The following is a 22,579-nucleotide window of genomic DNA, read 5'->3' as shown; positions in this document are numbered from 1 at the left end:
GATGCGTTGACTCACAAATTCCACATAACATAATTGCGTGTTGCATGAACGTATGTGTGTGTGTGTGTTTGTGTGTGTATTGATAAATATATAAACATATACAATATATATATATATAACGGAAGGAAAATATAAATGCAGGGATTCATGCTTCATGGGGAATGTTTTCATGCTTCATGGTCGTTTTAAATATCTTAATTTATTTTAAAAGAACCTGATTGGCAGAAAACAATTGAGCCTTTGATGTTGTAGAAGATCCTTCTTAGGATATCGGAATTGCATCTCTAATGCGTTGCATCGTGTTTAACAAAAAAAAAATTAAATTGAATCAATAGCATTTAGATCAATTTAATAAAGTAATAAATTAGTCATAAAAAGAATGATTAAAACGCAATACTCCCCTAATTGAAGAACAAACTCTCTTTAGTGCAGCGTTAGAAGCGTGCTGATAACGTGTTGTAAGCCTAATTTACTAAATCATATAAAGGATAGAGAGGGGGTGCGGCAACAACAGAAAGAAATAGAGAGATGTGTAATTGTGAGGTGTGTATTATCTTACTCATTGTGCTTTTATATATAATAGTATGGAAGATAAATTCCTTACCTCAATAGGATTACAGCTCTAATAGGATAATATCTAGTCTAAGACATATGGTAGAATCCCATAAGGATATTCAAATATGATAGGATTTACACAATCACATTCCTAATCTAATAGGACTGCAACATTTTCTTAATTTTCGTGATCCTTTTTCGAGTCTCTTAATTTTTTTTAAGGTAATGAGTCTCTTGATTCCAATTAGTCATACAAAAAATGACTTATTATTAAAATGTGGCATGTTTAGCATTTTATGTTGAGAAAATAAAAAGACGTGATTAGAGATACAATCAAGACTTATTTTCATGTAAGTTCTCAATAAAAGTCGAGTAGTATCTCCGATGGCCTCGGTGACACTAAATATGCCATTGTAAACAAAAGAAACTCACATACATGTTGAATGCTAACTTCTCTCTATAATCACATGATTAGGTTGATGGAGTGGTAGACAACAAAGAAAGAAAATGATCTTCACAATTTCTCTTTTTCCTTTTGCATATTCTATTTCTTTTTGTTCATGAATTCTCTTGATTTATTCAATCTGCATACTCTATTTCTTTTTGTTCATTAATTCTCTTGATTTATTTAATCTGATGGTCTAAAATAAACATAAATGTATAAAATAGGACAAACAAGTAAGTATTTCTCAAAATATCTTCTAAGACTTTCAGCAACCAAATAAACGAGTTGCAACCTTTTTGGATTGCAAATACTAAAACACGGAATTGGATCCCATTTGGATCCACTTTGTGGGGATCCTAGAGATCCTCACATCTTAGTCATTCATAGTATCATGCAGTGAGAAATTATTTGACTTTTTTAATTTAAAATTAAACACAAATAATATCTGACGAAAACTGGTCAGACGATATACCATGAAAGACTAGAGATCCTCACAAAGTGAATTTGAAAAGAATCATCTCCCCTAAAAAACAACCATGGAAAAGGAAAAGTAGAAAAAAACGAGAGAAGGAAATTAGTAAGAAAAGTGCACCAATTGAGTGCCTAAGACATTCTACTAGAAAAGGTAGCCCAAGTGACATTCACAAGGGCACTATCATATTGTTTAGGCCCAAAATAATATTATTGGGCCGAGCGTAGGTTTATGTTTGGCCCAAAACTTTTCCTAATGTACTATGGGCTGTCTAGTGGTTGTAAGCCGCTCAGTTAAAGGGGTCGAGTCCTATTGCAAGAATGAGTGATTTGGATAAGAACGGATGGGTCGAAGTTTTAGTACAATAAGGAGTCTTAATGGAGTGAGGACGTTGAGATTTGAGAAGTGAAGTGGCCAGATATAGAGTTTAGTTCAAAGTCCTAACAGGAGTAGGATTGGACGACCCCTGGTTGGACTAGGATGAAGAATACTAATCCAAGTATAGTTCTGATTCGGCCAAGATGAGATTGGTTGCTATAAATAGGATGGGGGTGCGTCATTCAAACCCCCTCCAATTCAACACACAAATTACCCTGCGCAAACCTCTCAAACATCTTGAGATTTTTTTTTTTATTTCCTTTTTCCGCCAACACATCTTCAGTTTGAATAAACAGCACTATTGCCATAAAATCAGCCGACTGATGAGCAAATTCAGTTTGGATAAACAGCATTGCGTTGAGGTCGATTGGTTACCTATCCAAGTCTCAGTCGAGAAGGGTTTCCAAATCCTTATTGGCAAAGGTTATCTAATTAGCCTTCTCAACGAAGTAAAGTGTTACAAGTTACTACATTTGACACATTGAATGCTAAGTGATTTTATGATTGGATACTCACAAGTGAGTTTCAGAGTTCGGCATTCTGATGGCCGAACCACATTTACCATCAAGACATACATCTCTTTTGAGTACCTGTGTCCATATAATTTGGAGCTGATTTGACGTGCTTATACTCTTACGAATATAATCACCGTGACTGAACCCGGTGCCGACGATTCGTGAACTTCGCAGAACTAGCAGCCTTATCTTCATGCTTAAGAACCCGAAGGCCGAGACGTGTTCCTTCCTCGGTCGCAGTTGCAAGATCAAGAAGTCAGTAGCGCATTCAACGCAACATCAACTAATTTTACTCCATGAGTTGGCACGCCCTGCATCAACCAAATAACGTAGTTAGCTCATTAGTTACTAGGCATGCGCGCCATGTAGGCTTGGTAGTTTTTAGGGTCAACACATATATATCCCACTAATTCTTTGTTCTATTCATAGTTCGTTGAACTCCTTTTTGCTCTTTTTTACTGTGGTAATTGTTTCTTTTACCTTTGAGGACAACCCTTCTTTTATTAGATGGATGGATTCTGAGTCTTCATTAAATAGGTGATGCCACTAAAACCATACATATATTATAGAAGAAAATCATATGGCAAGTGTCGTTTGATGACATAGACACTAATGGGGAAATATACCCGATAACACCCAAGAATTCCCTTTGTTAGGTTGAACTTCCAATCCCTTTTCTTTTGATACAATCAATACTTGGCAGTGGCAAAGCCACGTGAGGGCGAGGAATGGCGGCCGCCACTCCCCTCGCCAGAAAACACGACTGGAGTTCTAGGTTCAGCCCCTCCCCTCACCAGAAAATTCGACTAGTTCATCCCCTCCGACATCTGGTTCTGCTACGCACAACAACATATTGCCTTTTTTTTTTTTTTTGGTCAAACATCCACACCAAAACGATGTCGTTTTGGTCTTGGTAAAAAAAAAAAAAAATTAAAGAAACTAAAACAGAACAGTATGTTTCGCATGTTTGAAAAAAAAAAAGTAAATAAATAAATAAAATATATATATATATATATATATATATATATATATATATATGTCTATGTATAGGGGAGACCGTGTGTCCCCCTTTCCCTCAGTCCTTTCCGTGTGTCAGAGTCAATGTCCCCCTTTACTTTCACCCTTTCCCAATTCCCATCCAATCAGAGATAGAGAGCAAAGCTGCTCTGGCCCCCAAAATCCCGAACCTTTAAATTTTTAAAGGAAATTAATGGGAATAAATTGAAAACTTTGAATTTTAACGATAAGTATAAAATAAAAAGTAAAATAAATAGTAGCAGAATTAACTTTTTAATGTAAAAATGTAGTTTTTCATTAAAGTAAATAGTACCGGAAGTTTTTCGTTAAAATTCTCAATTTTTAATTCCTGCTTCTATTGGTTTTTCTACTGTTACTAGCCAGGCTCCACTCCAACCACTCTCCAGCCGATGAGCCGTCGGCTTCCAGCCTTAAAAGGTAAATTTTTTAATCCCTAAATTTATAATCCCTAACCTTAATTAATTATTTAATACTAATTTTGTTTAATTGGTATAGAATCATATGGTAATGCACTAATATGGTTATTGGTTATTGATTATTGATATGATTCTATGATTATTTATATGAAATTATGAAATTATTTTTTAGGGTGAAAATTAAAATTTGAATTCTTGGTTATTGATTAATTAATTGAATTATTACACAATGTATACAATTATTCATATAATTTGTATTTGTTTTTATTGATAATGAGTCTATTATGCGTCGTTTTCATGATGTGAAACCTCGCTGGCAACAATTATAATTTATTTGTATTGATAAATTATGGAAGACATTACTATATAAAAGGTTTGGTTGTTGCTATTCTTTTGAACCTTACAATCTTTTAATTTCGCCCATCGCTCGGTCAATTCCTGACTTCGTCACTGATACTTGGCGAGACAGATTCAAACTAAATACATCAGGATAGGAGTAAATGCTCTTAAAAAATGACCTGGGCTACTAAACAACACTCTTAACAAGTGAATTGAGCTACTGGCCGCTTACGCCACCCTATGAAAAGCATGAGGAATCCACACAAAACTGCATGGAAGGGTAAGACTTCCACATTGCATTTGCACTATCCACATCCCCAACACACTTTCTACACAAGAACAAAATTATTTTTCCGAAGTCCTAACATTTGGATAATCCGATTCTCAAGCCTACATAATGGACGGTCCAAAAGTACACACACAAAGGAGAGCTTGCACACATGTCCAATTGTGTGGGTCTCTCCTTCGAATGTAAGTCTTTAAATATGGAGCTGGATCCTCTCCTGAGCTCAGGATGGAAATCCTCATGAGCAGTCTATCCGGACAGTTTAAATTTGATCCAACAGATGGGGATCCTCCTGAGCTCAGGAGAGGATCCCGTTCCTTTAAATATCGCACATTTTGCTTACCTGGCTTTGGGTCATTGTCCAAACAAACACTTCCCCTCGGATCAGGATCCTCTCCTGATGTAAGGATGAGGATCCTCCTGATTAAGAATGTGGGTCGTTGAATGAAAATCCAACGGCTACATATAGGGAGATCATTTTAAAGTTATAATAATTATAACCGTTGGATTTTCATCCAACAGTCCATACTTCTTAATCAGGAGGATCCTCATTCTTACATCAGGAGAGGATCCTGATCCCTTCCCCTCCAAGTAAATTACAAATATGATTTTCCGAATTAGTTGTTTTCCTCCACGTAAATAATGCGGGGTCCCTGAAAAAACACAACCATCCCTGAAGAAACACTCGTCTCCTTCCCCGATTTCGTGCCCGTTGAACAAAGAAACTTCGAATATCCCTCGGCCGCGCTCCAATTCGGTTTGATTTCTAGGAAATAAATGCTCCGGGCGCAGGTGTATTGCTCTCTGCTCTTTAGTCCTCCACAAGTCAAGTTAGTGAAGGTTGGTAGCAGCTCTAGCTCATGGCTGATCCAATACCGTAGTACTCAGAGGCTACCCAAGGAGGTTTCTGTCAAGGCCTCGAAAGATGGGGCAGGTGGGGAAACGAGCGGCTTCCGCGGGCGGAGTTGGGATCCCGGGTCAGAAATTGAGGTTCCTTTTGAGCAAAGGCCGGTAAGTTTTCACTTTCTCCGTCTACTTTTTCAGTACTCTCGCTCCTCCATCGTTCAACAGAGAATTCAGAAGGCACACGTTGTTCTTAGCTAGGTCCAGTCCGTAATAACTCGCGGTTCACTACTTGAGGACAACAAATTGAGATATTAGTTTTCTAAATCAGAAAATATTAAAGGACGCATAACCAAGAAGAATGAGTATGAGAGTGACCTCTATATATCCGCAGTTCAAAACAAACTTCTGGCTCTTACAGCAGAGTAACCTCTATCCGCACTTTAAGTCATGGGATTGAATCAAAGCAAGTAGGTGATTGAATCCCTTATTATGCACCCCGCCCATTGAGCAGCAAAGAAAATCCATAAACAAAACAAATGGATCCCGGCGCATCATGCCATGCAATTACAATATATATGCCATCAAAAATCCGCACTTACAGTAATTTGATGCCATGGCAGGTGAATGAGTACTCGTCTCTGAAGGACGGAGTCTTGTACTCGTGGGGCGAACTGGGACCTGGGCCTTTTTTACTTCGACTTGGAGGTTTGTGGTTGGTAACTTTCACAACCCTAGGATTGCCTATTGCAGCTGCAAGCTTCAATCCATCAAGGGTAAGATACAGATATTGCGCATTTGGAAGTCAACATCAGAAAATATATGTGGATATGATGAGAATCAGTACTGAACATCCTCCTTGTAGTTGTGCATGCTCCCATAGCAATAACATTTTTTGTTTGGCCGATATCATAATATATGTGTTGTAGTGTAGAAAGCGAAAAAGATTAATGTCTCGGCACCACCAGGTTTTCGGAAACCGGAAGAGAATGTTCTCTGTGCTTCCATGCCTAAGGCTAAGGCTATACTCAAACAGTCAGCAAAATCACATACAGAAATATTGACATGCTACTAAACAAGTTCAATAGGAAATATACATCTGCCCCAGCAAGAGGTAATTCATTTGTCTTTACTTTGTATGTTCCAACCTTGCAGGACCCTCTAAGGTTTGCGCTAGCGGCTGGAACTGGAACTCTTTTTGTTGTGTCGTTGATTGTCTTAAGAATTTATCCGGTACGGTTTTTAGCTTACTTCATCTTACAATCACTACTGCAGTGCATGAGTGAAAGTTTTGTATTGAGCACTAAGAAAACCTCACAACCAAAACTTAAAATTAGATAAGACAGCCGCTACATGGTCTGCTGTAATGCTGACAGCCATGGATTCAATTCTACCAGTCCCGAATACCAGAGAACATATATTACTACAGGTTCCCCGGTATGTATGGATTGCACGAAAACAAATGCAACGCTTGAAATTTCATATTGAGGCATTAAACAGCAGTATTGTAAGCAATAAGAAAGAAAAACAAGCACATCCAAGCAATTTTCATGCTTAATATTTGTTTAGTAGAACGTCTCTCATTGTAGAATCTTTAAGGCAAGTAAATCATATAATTACCGTACTGCAGGGATGGAGTTATGTTGGTGATAGGCTACTATCAGCAGTGATACCTTACGAAGAGAGTGGCTGGTATGACGGACAAATGTGGGTAAAGCCACCTGAGGTTAGCACCCTCCTTATCCTTTCTCAGTTAATAAGGATCAAGGTATGATGAAATTCAAAGAAATTAACTGATCACATAAGCCTTAACGTTCAAGGATATTAACTGATCACATAAGCCTTAACATTCAATGATATTAACTGATCACATAAGCCTTAGCGTTTATGCATATATTGCCTCTAAATCAAAACTTCGAAAATTTGATTATGCTATATGGAAACTGTATCATGTTGCTTATCACTAGGCTTAATACTCGAACAAAGTTTCCAAGAATCGGACTATGTCCATCTGTGTGGTGTATATGTGCATATGTATGCCAAATATTAACTGAGAAGGGTCATTGGAGACAGTGCAAATTTGAAGATATCCAAAATTGGTCATTAAGCAACTTAAACAATTCATATAAAGGGTCTATGTACTACGTAATATGAATGAAAAGTGAAGAATGAATTAAAGGTTAAAACACATCCATTTGCCCATGGTAACCCATAAATTAGGCAGAAAGTATCAATGGAGTATCAGTAAATTTCATCATTTTATTACTGAGAAAAATAAACATCACGCAGCAAGAGAGCACCTTGTAAGGATATGCTGAACTGAGAAAACAGGGTAAGTACTTCCACAATATTCTGTCATAATTCATCTACTATGTTGTACCGCACTCGTTTCACCTCGTTGCCAACAACCACTGAATAAATGATATCAGCAGACCTAAATGAAGCATCTGTTAATTTGAGATCAGCTCATTCTAGGAGCTGTCCGGTTGAGTTAACGAGCAAAATGAATATGGAAGGAAGGAGGACATAAGATCATCCTTCACCTTCACTCTGCTACTCATACAGATTAATGCAGGAATCACGCTTGCGTATGGTTTGGTAATTAAAAACTAACAGCTCAAAAATTTCCTCGTAGGTCCTGGCTCGCGACAGACTATTGGGCTCTTACAAGGTAATAGTAACCGGAAACTGAAACGCGTGAAAACTATCAAAATATAACCTAGTAAAGGATGAATATGAGATTTTACATGAAAAATTGAAATTCATGCGTGCAGGTTAAACCAGTCATAAAATTGCTGAAGCAGACTCTAGTGGGAAGAGGAGCATTACTTGTTACAGGAGTGCTGCTATTTATCTTTGCTACACAGGTGGAGGATTTCACTCACACCACATTCGGCACAAAACAAAACCCATCAAGTGCTTCCGCCTCAAGGATCAGCTCAAAGCTCAATATAAGGTTTTATAGATGAATAGAGATTCCTACCCTATGATCAAATATATACGTACTATTTTTTCTACTTTGTTCTCTGAATGTTAATCTTGCAGTAAAGAGGAGTTACTTAAACTGCCTACAGACGTGAAGGCCAATGATGATCTAGCAGCAGCAGCTGCTGAGGCTGCTGATGGAAGACCAGTCTACTGCCGAGATAGGTTTTATCGTGCATTAGCAGGTGGACAGTACTGCAAATGGGAGGATCTACTTAAGTGATGCTTAAAAGGCAAAAGATAAAATCATATTTCATATGCCATTCTATATTCTACCAAAGTGTATTACAAAAAAACGTAGGGGTCTGCATGCAAATGCCAATGTCGTTTAAGGAAAATCCAGTAGCACCCACAAATAGATGGGGAGGGAAGCGTGGTGTGATACGGTGGAATGCCTCTCAGTCACTACAGCATTTTGTAAAACAGATTTTGTGCAAGTCTTTGAACAAATGCTGATAACTATGCTTGTAATTTGTAACAAATAACAACAGAATCTAAAGGTATTATTTCATTATTCTAGGAGAAAACTTATCAGAAAACAAACATAAAACAAAGAAAGGGAGAATGATACAATGTGGAACATATATATATATATATATATACATAAAAGGTGAAGTGACAAAAATTGAGCACATCAAGTTTCATTTACTACTTGTCTGTACATTATGACATTAATGGAAGAGGAAAAATCAATATCTTTCCCAAAGAACCTGGCGGTTGTTATGGTAAATATCCATGATGAACATGGAGAATAGGGAACGAAAAAAAAAAAAGAACTGTATAGGTACATACATATATACATACATGAGGCACATCAAATACCATTGGTTTGCTTCCACGGCATCTACACCCTGGACACGTTTAGCAAGTGAACTACTTGGAAAAGAAGATAACTCTTCAATCACTGGACTCATGGGGTTGAGATGTATGTACTGCATATTATCTTGCCTCCAACAGAAATTCCTGAGAACAGCTTCAGGAATCAGGACAACAGATGCGGAAAAACTAGACAGTCATGCTTCCTCAAATATGTAAATGATAATCTTTACAACCTTGATAACAGTATGTGACGTCATCTCCGTCTCCAATAACACGACACAAAAATGATACATTCTGGATAGTAAGTGCCAGCCATACTCGGAATCCAAACAACGGTGGATCTAGGAAATAATATTAGGAGGGTCACTAAGAATAGCGTGCAGTGTGCAAATGTTTTTTACTAGAAATAGCATGCATATCCCCATTTCATCGAGTCTTGATAGGCCTGAAGTCATTTGGAAAGACACACTGCATACCTATTAATGCTTCATTTGCAAGAGTAACTAACATGTTTAACAAAGAAACACACTTATTTGGAAAGGCACATTGCATACCTATTAATGCTTCATTTGGAAAGGCACACTGCATACCTATGAATGCTTAACAAAGAAACACACTTATTTTGAACACACTAACAATGTTTGATATCATTGCATCCCATTAATATGTTTGTCCAAGAATGATGATGTTTTGTTATTCACTGAAATCATCATTTTATTCACTTTTCTTTCAGACATTTTATCAAACAGTTGGAGGACATGTATGAAGCCAACTCTAATCTTCAAAAAGACAGCTCCCAAGGTATCCATGGATATTCACCGTTCAAAAGATCAGCACCCAAAGTATACATGGACGTCACCAAAGCTCAGAGGGGCAGCTGACCCCCATGCCGTTCAATGCATACGACATCCGCCATCCAAACAACCTTGATTGGTGGCATTTTTGGTCAAATCAAAAGCAGCGCCTCTGATGTCAGAACTCATGCATTATACTACCATATATAGCTCAACCAAATTAGTGTAAGTCCACAAACAATATCCCTAGCAATCAGGTTTCTAGCACTGGCTGTGAGCTGTAAACAATGGGACCGCAACAATATGCCAAGAGCCATTTGTGATCATGGATGCTAACAGGTATACCATATCATAGTGTAAGTTAGGCCCAAACGGTACCCCTCCCAGAGAAGCTCTGCAAACTCTAGACAAATGCCCTTCAGTATATGCTACTGTCATGGTAAACACTAATATATAGCAGGATAGTGGATCGTCGATTGTGCACTAATTGCTGCTGTCTAAGCTTACTGCCACCAGATGCGAGCAAAGTACCGTTACCATGTAGGGATCTTAGAACACACAATGTGTCAATTACTGTACCTCTTTCACTTCCGTAGACAAAACTTGCAAAATGTTAGCCACACCCAACATGCAATTCCACCAGTGTTACCATGACATATTTTTAAGAACTGATGCTTTTCTCTCGATATAAAAAGTACCTAAGCTGGAAGCAATATCGGTATTAGACTATTGATCTGTCTATGTGCACATATTTCTATTTTTTTTTCCTTCATTCTTCATCAATTTATGTAATGTTGTACCATAATCGAAACGGTAAGCCATCCCTCATGAACCATTCGTGCAAAATATTACTAAACTCAAACTCATTTAGCCGTTGAATTAATATTGTCATAATTCAATGAGTGTACAAAGTAAAAGAAATCAGCATTTCCCCGTACAAATGTCCATGTTGTAAATATTATATGTAAATCCCCAATTATTTCTAAAGATGGACAGTAGTTGTGAGATTCACTCCACATCAAATTTCAATGATCCGAACCATTTATTTTGTAAGTCTCGATTCGTAGATTTTCCTTACAAAAATTCAATGCAATCCGAGCGCCTATTTTTCTTTGAACAATATCTTATCTACACTAAAATAGTGGGGGTGAGGGGATGAGGGGGGAGGGGTAGGCTAAGCGACACAAAGTGCTAGCAATAATATTGTTTAAATTCATCTTTGACGAGAATTAAACCTAAGACCACTCACTTACCAGTGAAGAGGAATAGTACTAGACTGTAGTACTAAATGGCGATTTGCTTATTTTTATTGTTTTTTATAGAATAAAGTATTCGTCAATCTCTTTGAACTCAGTTAGATGTCTAAAATATTTTCAATTGGCTAATATTTTGCAATGATGATCTATAAGTGCAAAAAAAACAAACCGTTTGAATCGTTGAAATTTAATGTGGTGTTGACCCTACAACTAATCTCCACTTTTAAAAAAAATTGGGGATTCATCCACTAAGGCCTCCAATTATATGCAAATCTATAGTAATTGAATCATATATAATTCATGGGACTTTCTTGGGTGGTATAGAGTACTCAATGCTCTGAAGGTTTTAATTGTAGATCTTTGTTAACAATGCAAAAATCAAACTCTAACCGTTATAACACTTTAAAGTACCGAATACGCAATAATTTTGCATATATCTCACCGCAGATCCTACTCCGTTGTCCTTTTTTAAGCTTATCCGATTTCATTGTCATGGATATATGTTGCAAGCCACACAATAAAATACTACCTGGCTAGCCACGTAAAGCCGACAACTCCTATCCGTGGGACACGTGTCTTAGTCCAAACACGTGGCATAGTCAGAGAGCACTACCAAAACATTATAAAAGCCATGCAAACCCACGAGAAATCGGATCCAAGTTAATCAAAACTGAAGTCCAAGATTGGAAGAAATATAACCGAGAAATCGAGATCTCAGAGATGGCGAGCAAGCAAGAGCAGCAGAACAGAAAGCCAGCTGAGGGTGCAGAGGCAAGAGGGAAGGTAGAGGAAGGGCTGCCAATGAAGGACAGTCCGTACCTGCAGTACGAGGACTTGGAGGATTACAAGCGTCAGGCGTACGGAACACAGGGCCATCAGCAGGTTCAGCCAGGGCGAGGGGCTGGCTCCACCGAGGGCCCCACCGTCTCCGGCGCCACGATCACCTCTCAGTGTGATATTTCCGCCACTGAAGCTATTAACCAACAAGGAGTTCCTTAATTTAACTTAGTTTCCTTCCATTTTTTTCTTTTTGTTGTGAAATACGTCACAAAACATTTTTATTTTGTTATGAAAAAATTGCATTAGTAATGCATGTGTTTGTGTCAAGATCCAATAGAAATGTGACTTTGTGTTTGGTATGGATTGGTTTTTGTTTTGGGATCATGTTGTCGGATCTAGCTAGGGATCATCTAGATTTATCCAACGTTAATTTCATGCATTACTCTCTTATAACAGTACAAACGAGAAAGTAATGAACTCTTTGGAGGGTCAATAATAGTTTCCTAATTCAGCGTGCATTAATTTGATTCAACAATTCTAGGTCATAGGGCTTGAATTTGAAACATGTATCTACTAACGTGGAGTTATTCAAAATGTAATTGTAATATAGTGGATATTAGGTTTCACTAATCCACGCGGAGAGTAATTTATACGGAATATGTTTACTGCCCATGCAACGTGGCATCTGTTTCATATAAGTCATTATCTCATGACATATAAGGCATTTTTTGGTGCGGAGTTGCGAATGAAGACATGAAAAGAGGCCGTCCAAACCCTACCGGCTTGTAGTCCATAATTTTGATTCAAGTGTGTTTCAGGGATGATGGACGATGTTAATTCAATGCCCTTATGCGTAGGGACGACTCCAGTATTTTTCTTAAAATGAAGACATTAATTATATTCTGACTGAAGTTCTTCGTGTATTGTAATAGAAGACATACACATACACAGGGCCGGCCCTGAGAATTTGGGGGCCTTAGGTGAGCCTTCGAAGTGAGGTTCTAAAATTCTTTAATCTTCGGTTCTTTGTATATTAATTTGTATAAAAAAGAATTCACTAAATACATAAAAAGTTCTATTTTCATATCAAATATCATTAAAAATTAATATAAAAAAAAATAAATATACAAACATTATTTAAACATTACACGATTCACGTTTTTAGATACAAATGTACTCAATGTTTGCAGTCAAGAGTTTAAGATTGAAAGTGAAGAACAATAAAACTTGATGATCAAGAGAGTAAATAATAATAAAATTTGATTGACGAGTATAATAAATTCAACGCCAATTGTTTCTCTTGTGTTTTTTTCTTCTAAAATCAACATCACACTAATGAATTGATTATTAAAACAATCCATTGAATAAAAAGTTATTGAAAAGAAAAAAAATAAAATTCAAAGTTTTGATTACCTTAAAGTACAATCTTTAAGACCATATGAGAGTTGATTTAAACATTTAATAGAAATGGAGAGAATGAGAAGTTGGTTTAAACATTTGATAGAAATGGAGAGAATGAGAAGTTGAAAGAAAAAAAATTGCAAAGAGACTTGAGTTTTATAACTTTATATGCATTTGGACAGATGGATTGGTAGTAAATTTGAAAAACAAGAAAAATTAAGAAAAATCTAGTGACTGAAAGGCAGTTTCGTGTTTCGAACTCAACACTCCAAAGAAAAATAAAGTCAACATTTCCACTGCACTAACAAATGAATTATGATATATATATATATATATATATATATATTTGTATTTATATGTTAATTACAGGATATAAATTTTCTTAGGGACCCTTCTGAAATGGGGGCCCTAGACGGGCGCCTACTTGGGCTACCCTTAGGACAGGCCCTGTACATACATATACATACATATACATACATATACATACATACATATACATATATATATATATATATATATATATATATATATGTCTATCTAATAAATCCCCTTATCATTTTCTTGAGTTCATTAAAATTTCATGAATTTTGAATTGCAATCAAACTGTAAGAGTAACTATAAACGCAACCAATAGATAAAGATTTAGCTATATAATTACGAGAGAGAAGAAATAACTAAAGAACTTGTGCCACGAAAACCCATAAAGAAAATTTACATGCAGAATTTGAAACTGAAGAACAAGTCATGATAAATTCGAAACAAAGCATCTTCTCCTCTCTAGCAAAATTCAATAAACTTTCAAACAATAGGTATTTGGATAATAGAACGTATCTTTTGTGAGAGCACTGTCCATTATTTATAAAAGATCAACCTTAATTACTCTCCTATTAGAATCAACATATAATACCAACAAAGAATTTATATCAAACTTTGAGTGCATCAGTTCAAACAAATAGATTTCAATCTGAATTATAATCCTAAGAATTAGGAAATTACAAAGCTATTCAACAAGACTTTTTCATGTCAAATTGAAACACTATAGCCAGCTACAATATTCAATTTCATACTTATACTCACAAACCACAATGGCCAACTTGATAGATTTTGAATAGTTTCAATGTTGGAGGGATCAAGAAGTAATAAACTTAAAAACCAACGTATGTTAAGGACTGCTTCTCTAGTACACTTAATCTCCACTAATAGGTGGTAATTTTCATATTAAGTAGGAACTGTTTTTGTTGGAACTAAATTTGCACGCATCTATGAATAGCTTACTCTGATTTTGACAATGACGTTTGACTAATTTGATCGTCTAAACTTCATGGACTATGGGCATTTTGGTCGTTCTTACCATTCAAGGTGACACATGTCATGGTCTAGAAAATCATGGTCCCATAGTTTTATTTTGTAAATGTATGACCTAATTACATCATTCAGAGCCTTGAGCTGGTGAAAGCATGCTAATGCGCATCCGAGAAGGCTATACTTTCGTGTGGTTTTGGCTACTATAAATTTCTAAACAAGTGATTGCAATTACAATATATCATTGTGAAGGTCTTAATTTAGGGTGTCGGGCTCAGTATTAGTACTGGTACTATTGGTAATAAGGACGTAGGAGTAGACCTATTAACAGGTCGGATTCAAATCAGATCGGCCTTGATCTATTTTCGGATTCATTTACAATCGGATTAATGGATCTGTAACCTATTTGGATCATCGAATATGACTTGTTCATCCAGATCTGATTAGCGTCGAATTCGGATTCAATCAGATCCTTATCAAATCTAATTTAAGGCCTAAGAAAATTAAAAATATAATTAGTACCCTCATTCTTTTTTATATTTTTCTCTTTTTAATTAAAAGTTTCATACTGAACAATAAGAAAATCTGATATAAGTGTATTTTTATTGTATTAAAAACTTAAATTACCACACTAAAGTATGAATAATATATATATAAATCAAATAATATGTTATATTAAGTCGGGCTTATTATTAGATGAATTAGCCTCGACCTATATCGGGATCCATTTATAACCGAATTATCGGATTTAGATCTTATTCGGATAATTAGATTGAAAGTCACGATCCATATGCTATCAATTACATTGGATTCGAAGCAGATCCGAGCCAAAATCTGATCCATTGACAGGTCTATGTAGGAGTAGTAATAAAATCAGTATTAGTAGTAATAATGTTGATAAAGATGTAGGTCCACGTCACCGAAATCAAGCTTACTGAGCAGATATATTCAAAGGTAACAGTAAACATGGTTCGGCGTGCTTGTGTCGAATGTGGAAAGTAATATGGGAATAACCGATCATAAAAGAGTTGACATTCGTGATGGGCGAAACAGAGATTTAACAATAACCACACATGACTCTATTCCTTTAGCAAAGATAAAATCCTTGACGATTTTCTTCAATCTATTCCCATTTGCCAAACTTCTTTAGCCAAGACTCCATCCTTAATTAGATAGACATATCCTTTTAAACTATATGTTATTCCTCATAGAATTATTTTTTCACCAAGGATACCTCCTTTTACATATGAGACTCTCAGCAAAACTCCTAACCCGATAAGATCACTTTTAGAATTTAGACTTACAAAAGTCCAAAATAAGCTAGCCCGCTAAAGATTCTTGCTTTACAATCACGGATATCTGACCTAAACGTTAATTTCGATACAAACACTTTCGCACAATGTTAATAATCAATTCATTCATTTTGGAACACATTTATATTTTTATTAATATTATACTCTAGATCTATTAAAATATTAATCATGCAACCCCTATATATTTATAGATACAAACTAATAACATTATATGATAGTATGACAGTCGCGTCTCTTAAATTGTTTTCCTGAACCATTAACAACATTAAATTAAGGATAAACTTTTCTTTGTCCCGACAGTTAGGGTTTTTTTTTTTTTTTTCAATCTATTGCGTTTTTTTCCTAATGTAGAATATCGTTTATACTAAATAAAACTTTATCCAACCGAAAAAATGGGAAGAATCTCAACTGCCATGAATGATCATTTGTACCACTCCACTTGGAGATGGGCATGCACTATTAGTAATCACTTTCACTTCCATATTTTCATGCGCTCCAAATCCCGTTATATATTTCAAAATAAAAGGAATAAACACAGAAACAAGAGACAAACTCGGCCTCAGCTAATGGCCGGCCACAAACTCCAGTGTCCAGTCTTCTTTTTCTTCACTCCCAAACAAGAAAAAAGAGACACACTATTCAATTGGGTCCGTCCCCCCTCTCCCTGTTCCTAATATTCCTTCTTTATTGCTTTTTCCGAACTCCACTTGCTTCTTTTTTTTTTTTTTTTTGTTTTTTTTTTTTTAGTATTTCGGAAATAATTTTTGCACATCATTTTCACTTTTTGTATAGGAGAGATATTCTCATGTAACCGACAATGCCACATGGCAAATATCAATTGAACATCCAATTCTTTTACCCATTAATATCCTAGAAGATTTCACAAAACCCTTATCCTTAGTTTTTTACTATTCAGAAATATTTTAGTTGATGAATTAGAGTAATTTTTTAACGCATGACTAACATTTAATTGATCAGTGACAAGACCATGCAATGGTTTCAAGATAGAATCTCTTAATCAGGTGTATGGTATTTTGAAGTAAGGAACACTAATGAAAAATACTTGGAAATTTTGAGTTTTAACTATAAGAACAAAATAAATGGTAAAGTGAATAGTACCAATTTTGATTTTTTAGTGTAAAAATATAATTTTTCGTTAAAATAAATAGTACCACAAACTTTTCGTTAAAACTCCTTTTGAAATATCCTTTTTTTAAGGACAAAATTATTTTGAGTGAGATTTAGGCTAAATAAGACAAGTGACCACATCGCACTAATAAGTTAAGAAAAATAATTATAAAGGTGTTGGTAGTGCTAGTGGGTCCCCTTCATTTTTAATATTTTAAGTTTGGAATTTTCTTCTCTTTATATTCCACATCTCACTTCCGAACTCCTGAAGTCTCTGACCTATCTCTACTTATAATCCTCTCATTTCTCAACATCCTTACAACTCTCATTTCTTGATAGAGTAAAAAAAAAAAAAAAAAAAAAAAAGGAGAACCCCGGTTCAGAAATCACAATGGCAGCAATTACAAACATTGCTGATGATGAACAAGAAAGAATAGTGATTGATGAAGATTCAGCCTCTGTCTCTGACCAATTCGAGCAACAAGAAGAAGAAGATGACGTGTCACTCTGTGATCTTCCAGTGAATTTGATCAAACAGGATAAAACCCAACCTTCCAATCCCGAATCTGATCCTCATCATGTCGCCACTGAAACCCAAGATCAAGAATTTGATTTTGGTTCGTCAATGCGTCGCGGGTCAAATAATTTGTTGACAGAAACAAAAATGTGTGCTGCAGATGAAGTGTTCTTCCAAGGCCAAATTCTACCTCTCCGTCCCTCCGTCAGCTCCGACACCTGCTCCAACGGACTAACTAGGCAGTGTCTGTTGAGTGGTGTCGGGCTCAGAAGCAGCAGTTGCAGAAGCAGAATTAGTCACAACTCATCATTCAGCAGCAGCACCAGCTCCACCACCACCGTAACAGGCATTACTTCAAAGCCAGGAGGAACAAGACCAATAAACCAATTCTACACAGAGCCAAGTCCCAAACCGCAAATCAAAGTTCCAAATTCTCGATTAGAAAAGGCAGGCAGCCGGCATCATAAGTCCTCGATGTGGGATTTTTTCCGGTTGGGATTGGTGCGTGCTCCAGACATGGAATTGCAGGATTTTAACAAGGTACTTCGTACCAATAGTAGTACAAGTAGTACTCGCGCGAATAACAACGTGAAAAATTCCGTCAGTCGAAATAGTAGTGTGAGTAGCACCAACAGTACAAATTTCGTCTCCAATTACAGCAATGCTGCTAGTACTATTAGTGGTTTGAAGTCAGAGAATTCGAAACCAAGGAAGCAGAATTTTTTTAGCAATGTTCATGGCTGCAAGTGCTCGATCGAAACGCTGGCGTCTAATAACGTGATCATCAAGAGCCGATCGAGTAGCGGTAGGAGTAGTAGTACCGGTCACATCAATGAAGGTGGGAGTGGAAGAGCGGCAGCAGCTGATTTGATTACGCGTGCCGAGTCGAAAGAAAAAGTAGCGATAGAGTTGAAGATGACGATGAAGAATAATAACAAGAAGCAGCAGCAAAGTTGTAAGCAAAAGGAAAAGCAGGCCCTTTCACATCACAGAACAAATGAATGGCTAAAGCAGCTCTCGCATGCAAACTCTCCTCCTGTGCATGTTTAAAGTTGATGCCGGTGGCGGTGGTGGTGGACCGGTGGTGGGGATAGAGAGTTAAAATGGAAAATGATTTATTTACAGCTTTTTTATTTTTTTGTACACTTTTATTTATTTTCGTCCAGCATTTCTTCTTTAATTTATAAATCTAAATGTCATATATAGTCGTGTCGAGAGAGAAAGATAGGTGTGGGGAAGTCACTTTCTCTATTGTAAAAAAAGATTTCGTCTAGAAAGCTACATCGATCCAATGTCTAGAAGGCTTTATCTTTCTTGAAGAAAGGTTGGACTTTGGACAAACAATTATAGGCTCTCTAGCATGCCTGCAATTTACTTTTTTTTTTTACTATCATTTTGTTTTTAGCTTTTTTTTTTGGTTCGCTTTAATTTGAAATAATGTTACATTAGTATAGTTTTGTTGTTTGTTGTTAGCCATAGGGGCACCAATATCAGGAACTCTTTCTTGAGATTAATGGATGAGGTTGTAAACTTTTAGGTTCTCTAGGTATAATTTTTATAATTAGCTTTGAATTTGGGGTTTAATTAGATTAATTATATGCCTAAGCATGCTCGGCGATGAGATATATATGAACACATTGTAAAATATAGTTGTGGTTGTCATGATTAAAGTGTGAGTGTAGAAGCTTTTTGGTTGGATGTTGTGTTGTGTTGTGTGGTGGGGTTTAAGACATCTCCGATATGCATGTATATTGCAATATGTTTGAAATTTCATGACTGTCACAAGGGTGCACGAGACAGAGAGAAAAAGAGAGGTTGGGAAAAAGCTAATGGAAGAGGGAAGCTAAGGAATATGGAAACTGATGAAGTCCCTTCAAAGGTCAAAGAGAATGGGAAAAGGGTGTTTGGAATACAAGCTAATGAGAGAGCTGTTGAGAAAAAGTAAAGTAGAAGAAGAAGAAAAACTAGTAGGGTTTTGACACAGATACTGTGATAATTCTAGGGTTAGGAAAAAGCCGACCGAGTTAGACCGAATTTTATGCTTTGGTCCATTTTTCAAGAAAATATAACTTTTTATACCGAACCAAAGCAGACCAAACCGGTCTGATTTTGAATGCCCTTACATTAACTTTCAGTTTGAACCAAGCTAAATAGAAAATCATCCTTCTCATCTCCACTTAATCCAGTTACTCAATAGAATTCGCATCTTTTCTACACTTTCCCTTGCTCATAATTCACAGCTATTAATTATGTCATACGACGTTAGAAGCCACAATTAAGTCAGATTTACTCATGTATGTAAGCCAAATTTAACATAATTGAGTTTTTAGATTGGCTCCACCTGAGTTCCCGTTTAACGACACCCGATTGAACCGACGCTTAACGAGGTTTGATACGGTTCGCAAATCTTTTTCATCGAAACTAGTCCGATCTTAGTAAACAATGAATATGAGGTTTTAATCAAATTGGGCTATAGTTCTGTATACTGCCAGCCGTTGGAGATGGCTTAAAAACCCAAGTTCATAGTAGACTCAAAATATTGTTATCAGACTACGGGTGAGTACGGTCCGATTTGAATTTGTCTTGGAAAATATTAGTATTTTAGGTTTGTTTTATTGTTTGGTTTTCTTGTGAGTTTAAATTTGGGCTTAGACCATTAAATTAGGGTTTCGTTTGTTTGTCTATTTGGGATTAAGGTTAGCACTCTATAAATAAAATGTTTTGTTATTTAGCTAGAACAAGTAAGTCACAGTCCTTTTGATATGTTTAGGTTTGTTTTATTGTTTGGTTTTCTTGTGAGTTTAAATTTGGGCTTAGACCATTAAATTAGGGTTTCGTTTGTTTGTCTATTTGGGATTAAGGTTAGCACTCTATAAATAAAATGTTTTGTTATTTAGCTAGAACAAGTAAGTCACAGTCCTTTTGATATGTAGCTATCTTGGCATATTTGTAGTGTTCTCTCTGCTCAATTAATTGAGTAATCTATTTTTAGTTTGGTTTGATTGTTCGTCTATTATGCATATTTTGATTTTCAAATCCAAAAATCATAACCAAACCAATTACTACATAACAATTTGATGGGGTTCGAATTTGATGAAAATTCGAATTAAGTGCACCGAACCAAACCCAACCAATTTTGAACCTTTTAGTACGGGTGGGTTCGGCATTAATATACGGCTTATTAGTCGAAATTCTCCACAACCCCCCCCCCCGGCGAAATTACTATTGAGTCTCAGTTTACCCCTTAAAACTGGTTTTGTCTCACTTTGTCCCTTGAAAATGACATTTTCAACTTTTTTGTCTCACTTTACCTACTTTCGTTAATGGACTGTTAAATTTAAGGGTATTTTAGACATTTTATGTTTTACACATTAATTTACTTCTAGCCTACACACTAAACAAACCTTGATTTTATTTTTGAAACTCTAATTAAAACCCATAAATTTTGGGCATTTTGAAGAATAAATTATTCAATCAATAGAAAAATTCCGAGCAACAAAATAATTGTATCAACCAAAATAAGGATTACATTCTTTTCGTAGAGTCATTTCACTTGCAAGATCCATGTAGTGGCTCGAAATTTTGTAATTGAAAAATATTCATTACAACAAAATCATTATACCATTAAGCTATCATATCCAAAATACTTCTCAAACCAAAAAAATCATTTAAAGCAAATGTGCATAGTTTGAAACAAAAAAATTTACATTGTTGAGCACTGAATCCTTTAGGCATGAGCTTGTTCAAAAGATGGTTGTATTTCTTGTGGTTGAGAATGAGCTTGTGGGGCAACAATTTCTACTTGACTTTGAGTGTGTGAAGCACCAAATACTTGAGGTTGAGCTTGTGAAGCACCAACAGCTTGTACTTCTCCTTGTGATTGGAATTTATCATAGCACCCTCATTTTGGATTCCTCCCTGTGACGAATTTTTTTTTGTTTCAAACTGTGCACATTTGCTTTAAATGATTTATTTGGTTTGGGAAGTATTTTGGATATGATAGCTTAATGGTATAATAACTTTGCTGTCATGAATATTTTTCAATTGCAAAGTTTTGAGCTAATACATAGATGTCTTGCAAGTAAAATGCCTTTATGAACAAATGTAATCCTTATTTTGGTTGATACAATGATTTTGTTGCTCATAAATTTTCTATTGATTGAATAATTTATTTTTAAAAATGCCCCAATTTATGGGTTTGAATTAGAGTTCCAAAAATAAAACTGAGACTTGCTTAGTGTGCAGACTAGAAGTAAATAAATGTGTAAAAAATGAAATGTCTAAAGTACCCTTAAATTTAATAGTCCATTAACGAAAATGGATAAAGTGAGACAAAAGAGTTGAAAATGTCAGTTTCAGGTGGCAAAGTGAGACAAAACTAATTTCAGGGGGTAAACTGAGACTCAATAGTAGTTTCAGGAGGCATTTCGACTAATAAGCCTTAATATAATTATCCTTTATTCTTTCATATTTTCAACGTTATAGTCCAATTACGATAACAAAAATCCAATAATTTGGTACATACTTTTCTTACAATACATCTAATCATCCTAAAATCCAAAGTAACATCAAAGTTTAAAGATTAGTAATCAATTTATAAAGTTAAAACTCAAACTCTACAATGTTCCATCAACCTTCAAATTGAACTTTCTTACCTAATTATAAACCAATAAAAAGACTTCACATACATTAATCAATTAAATATCAATGTGTAAGTGATTGATCCAGTTTCATTTTAGTCGATTTTAAAAGCTCAAACCCGCAACCAAACCAAACCAAATTGAAAGGCCAGATATGGAAATGGGGGTCTCATTTGCTTCTTAAAAAACTTGTAAGTCTTTTCTTCGGAATTTATCAAGAAAGTGCTAAACTTTCTTGTCGTACATTGTTTTTTAGTAGTCTAGTTTCTACGTTCTCTTTTGATTGTTGGTTGCTCTCTATACCACTTCTTTCTTTTAGTTTCGTATCTTATACTCTTATTCTTAATACTGTGAGTG

General features: G+C 35.8%; 1 protein-coding gene and 1 long non-coding RNA gene across 2 annotated transcripts; both read left to right on the top strand.

Annotated features, from left to right (window-relative positions):
- Window positions 1–5,103: 5,103 nt before the first annotated feature.
- LOC137748949 (uncharacterized) lies at window positions 5,104–8,789 on the top strand. Its single transcript, XR_011070131.1, has 5 exons — window positions 5,104–5,455; window positions 5,911–6,063; window positions 6,256–6,520; window positions 6,918–7,013; window positions 8,333–8,789. It is a non-coding gene; the product is annotated as an uncharacterized lncRNA (long non-coding RNA).
- Window positions 8,790–17,436: 8,647 nt separating this feature from the next.
- LOC137749058 (probable membrane-associated kinase regulator 1) lies at window positions 17,437–19,100 on the top strand. Its single transcript, XM_068489241.1, has one exon. The coding sequence runs from the start codon at window positions 17,457–17,459 to the stop codon at window positions 18,630–18,632; it is 1,176 nt and encodes a 391-aa protein (XP_068345342.1). The 5' UTR covers window positions 17,437–17,456; the 3' UTR covers window positions 18,633–19,100.
- The last annotated feature ends 3,479 nt before the right edge of the window (window positions 19,101–22,579 follow it).

This window comes from Pyrus communis, chromosome 10 (assembly GCF_963583255.1).
Source record: "Pyrus communis chromosome 10, drPyrComm1.1, whole genome shotgun sequence".
Classification (NCBI taxonomy): Eukaryota; Viridiplantae; Streptophyta; class Magnoliopsida; order Rosales; family Rosaceae; genus Pyrus; species Pyrus communis.
This window is presented reverse-complemented; position numbering and strand designations above follow the sequence as displayed.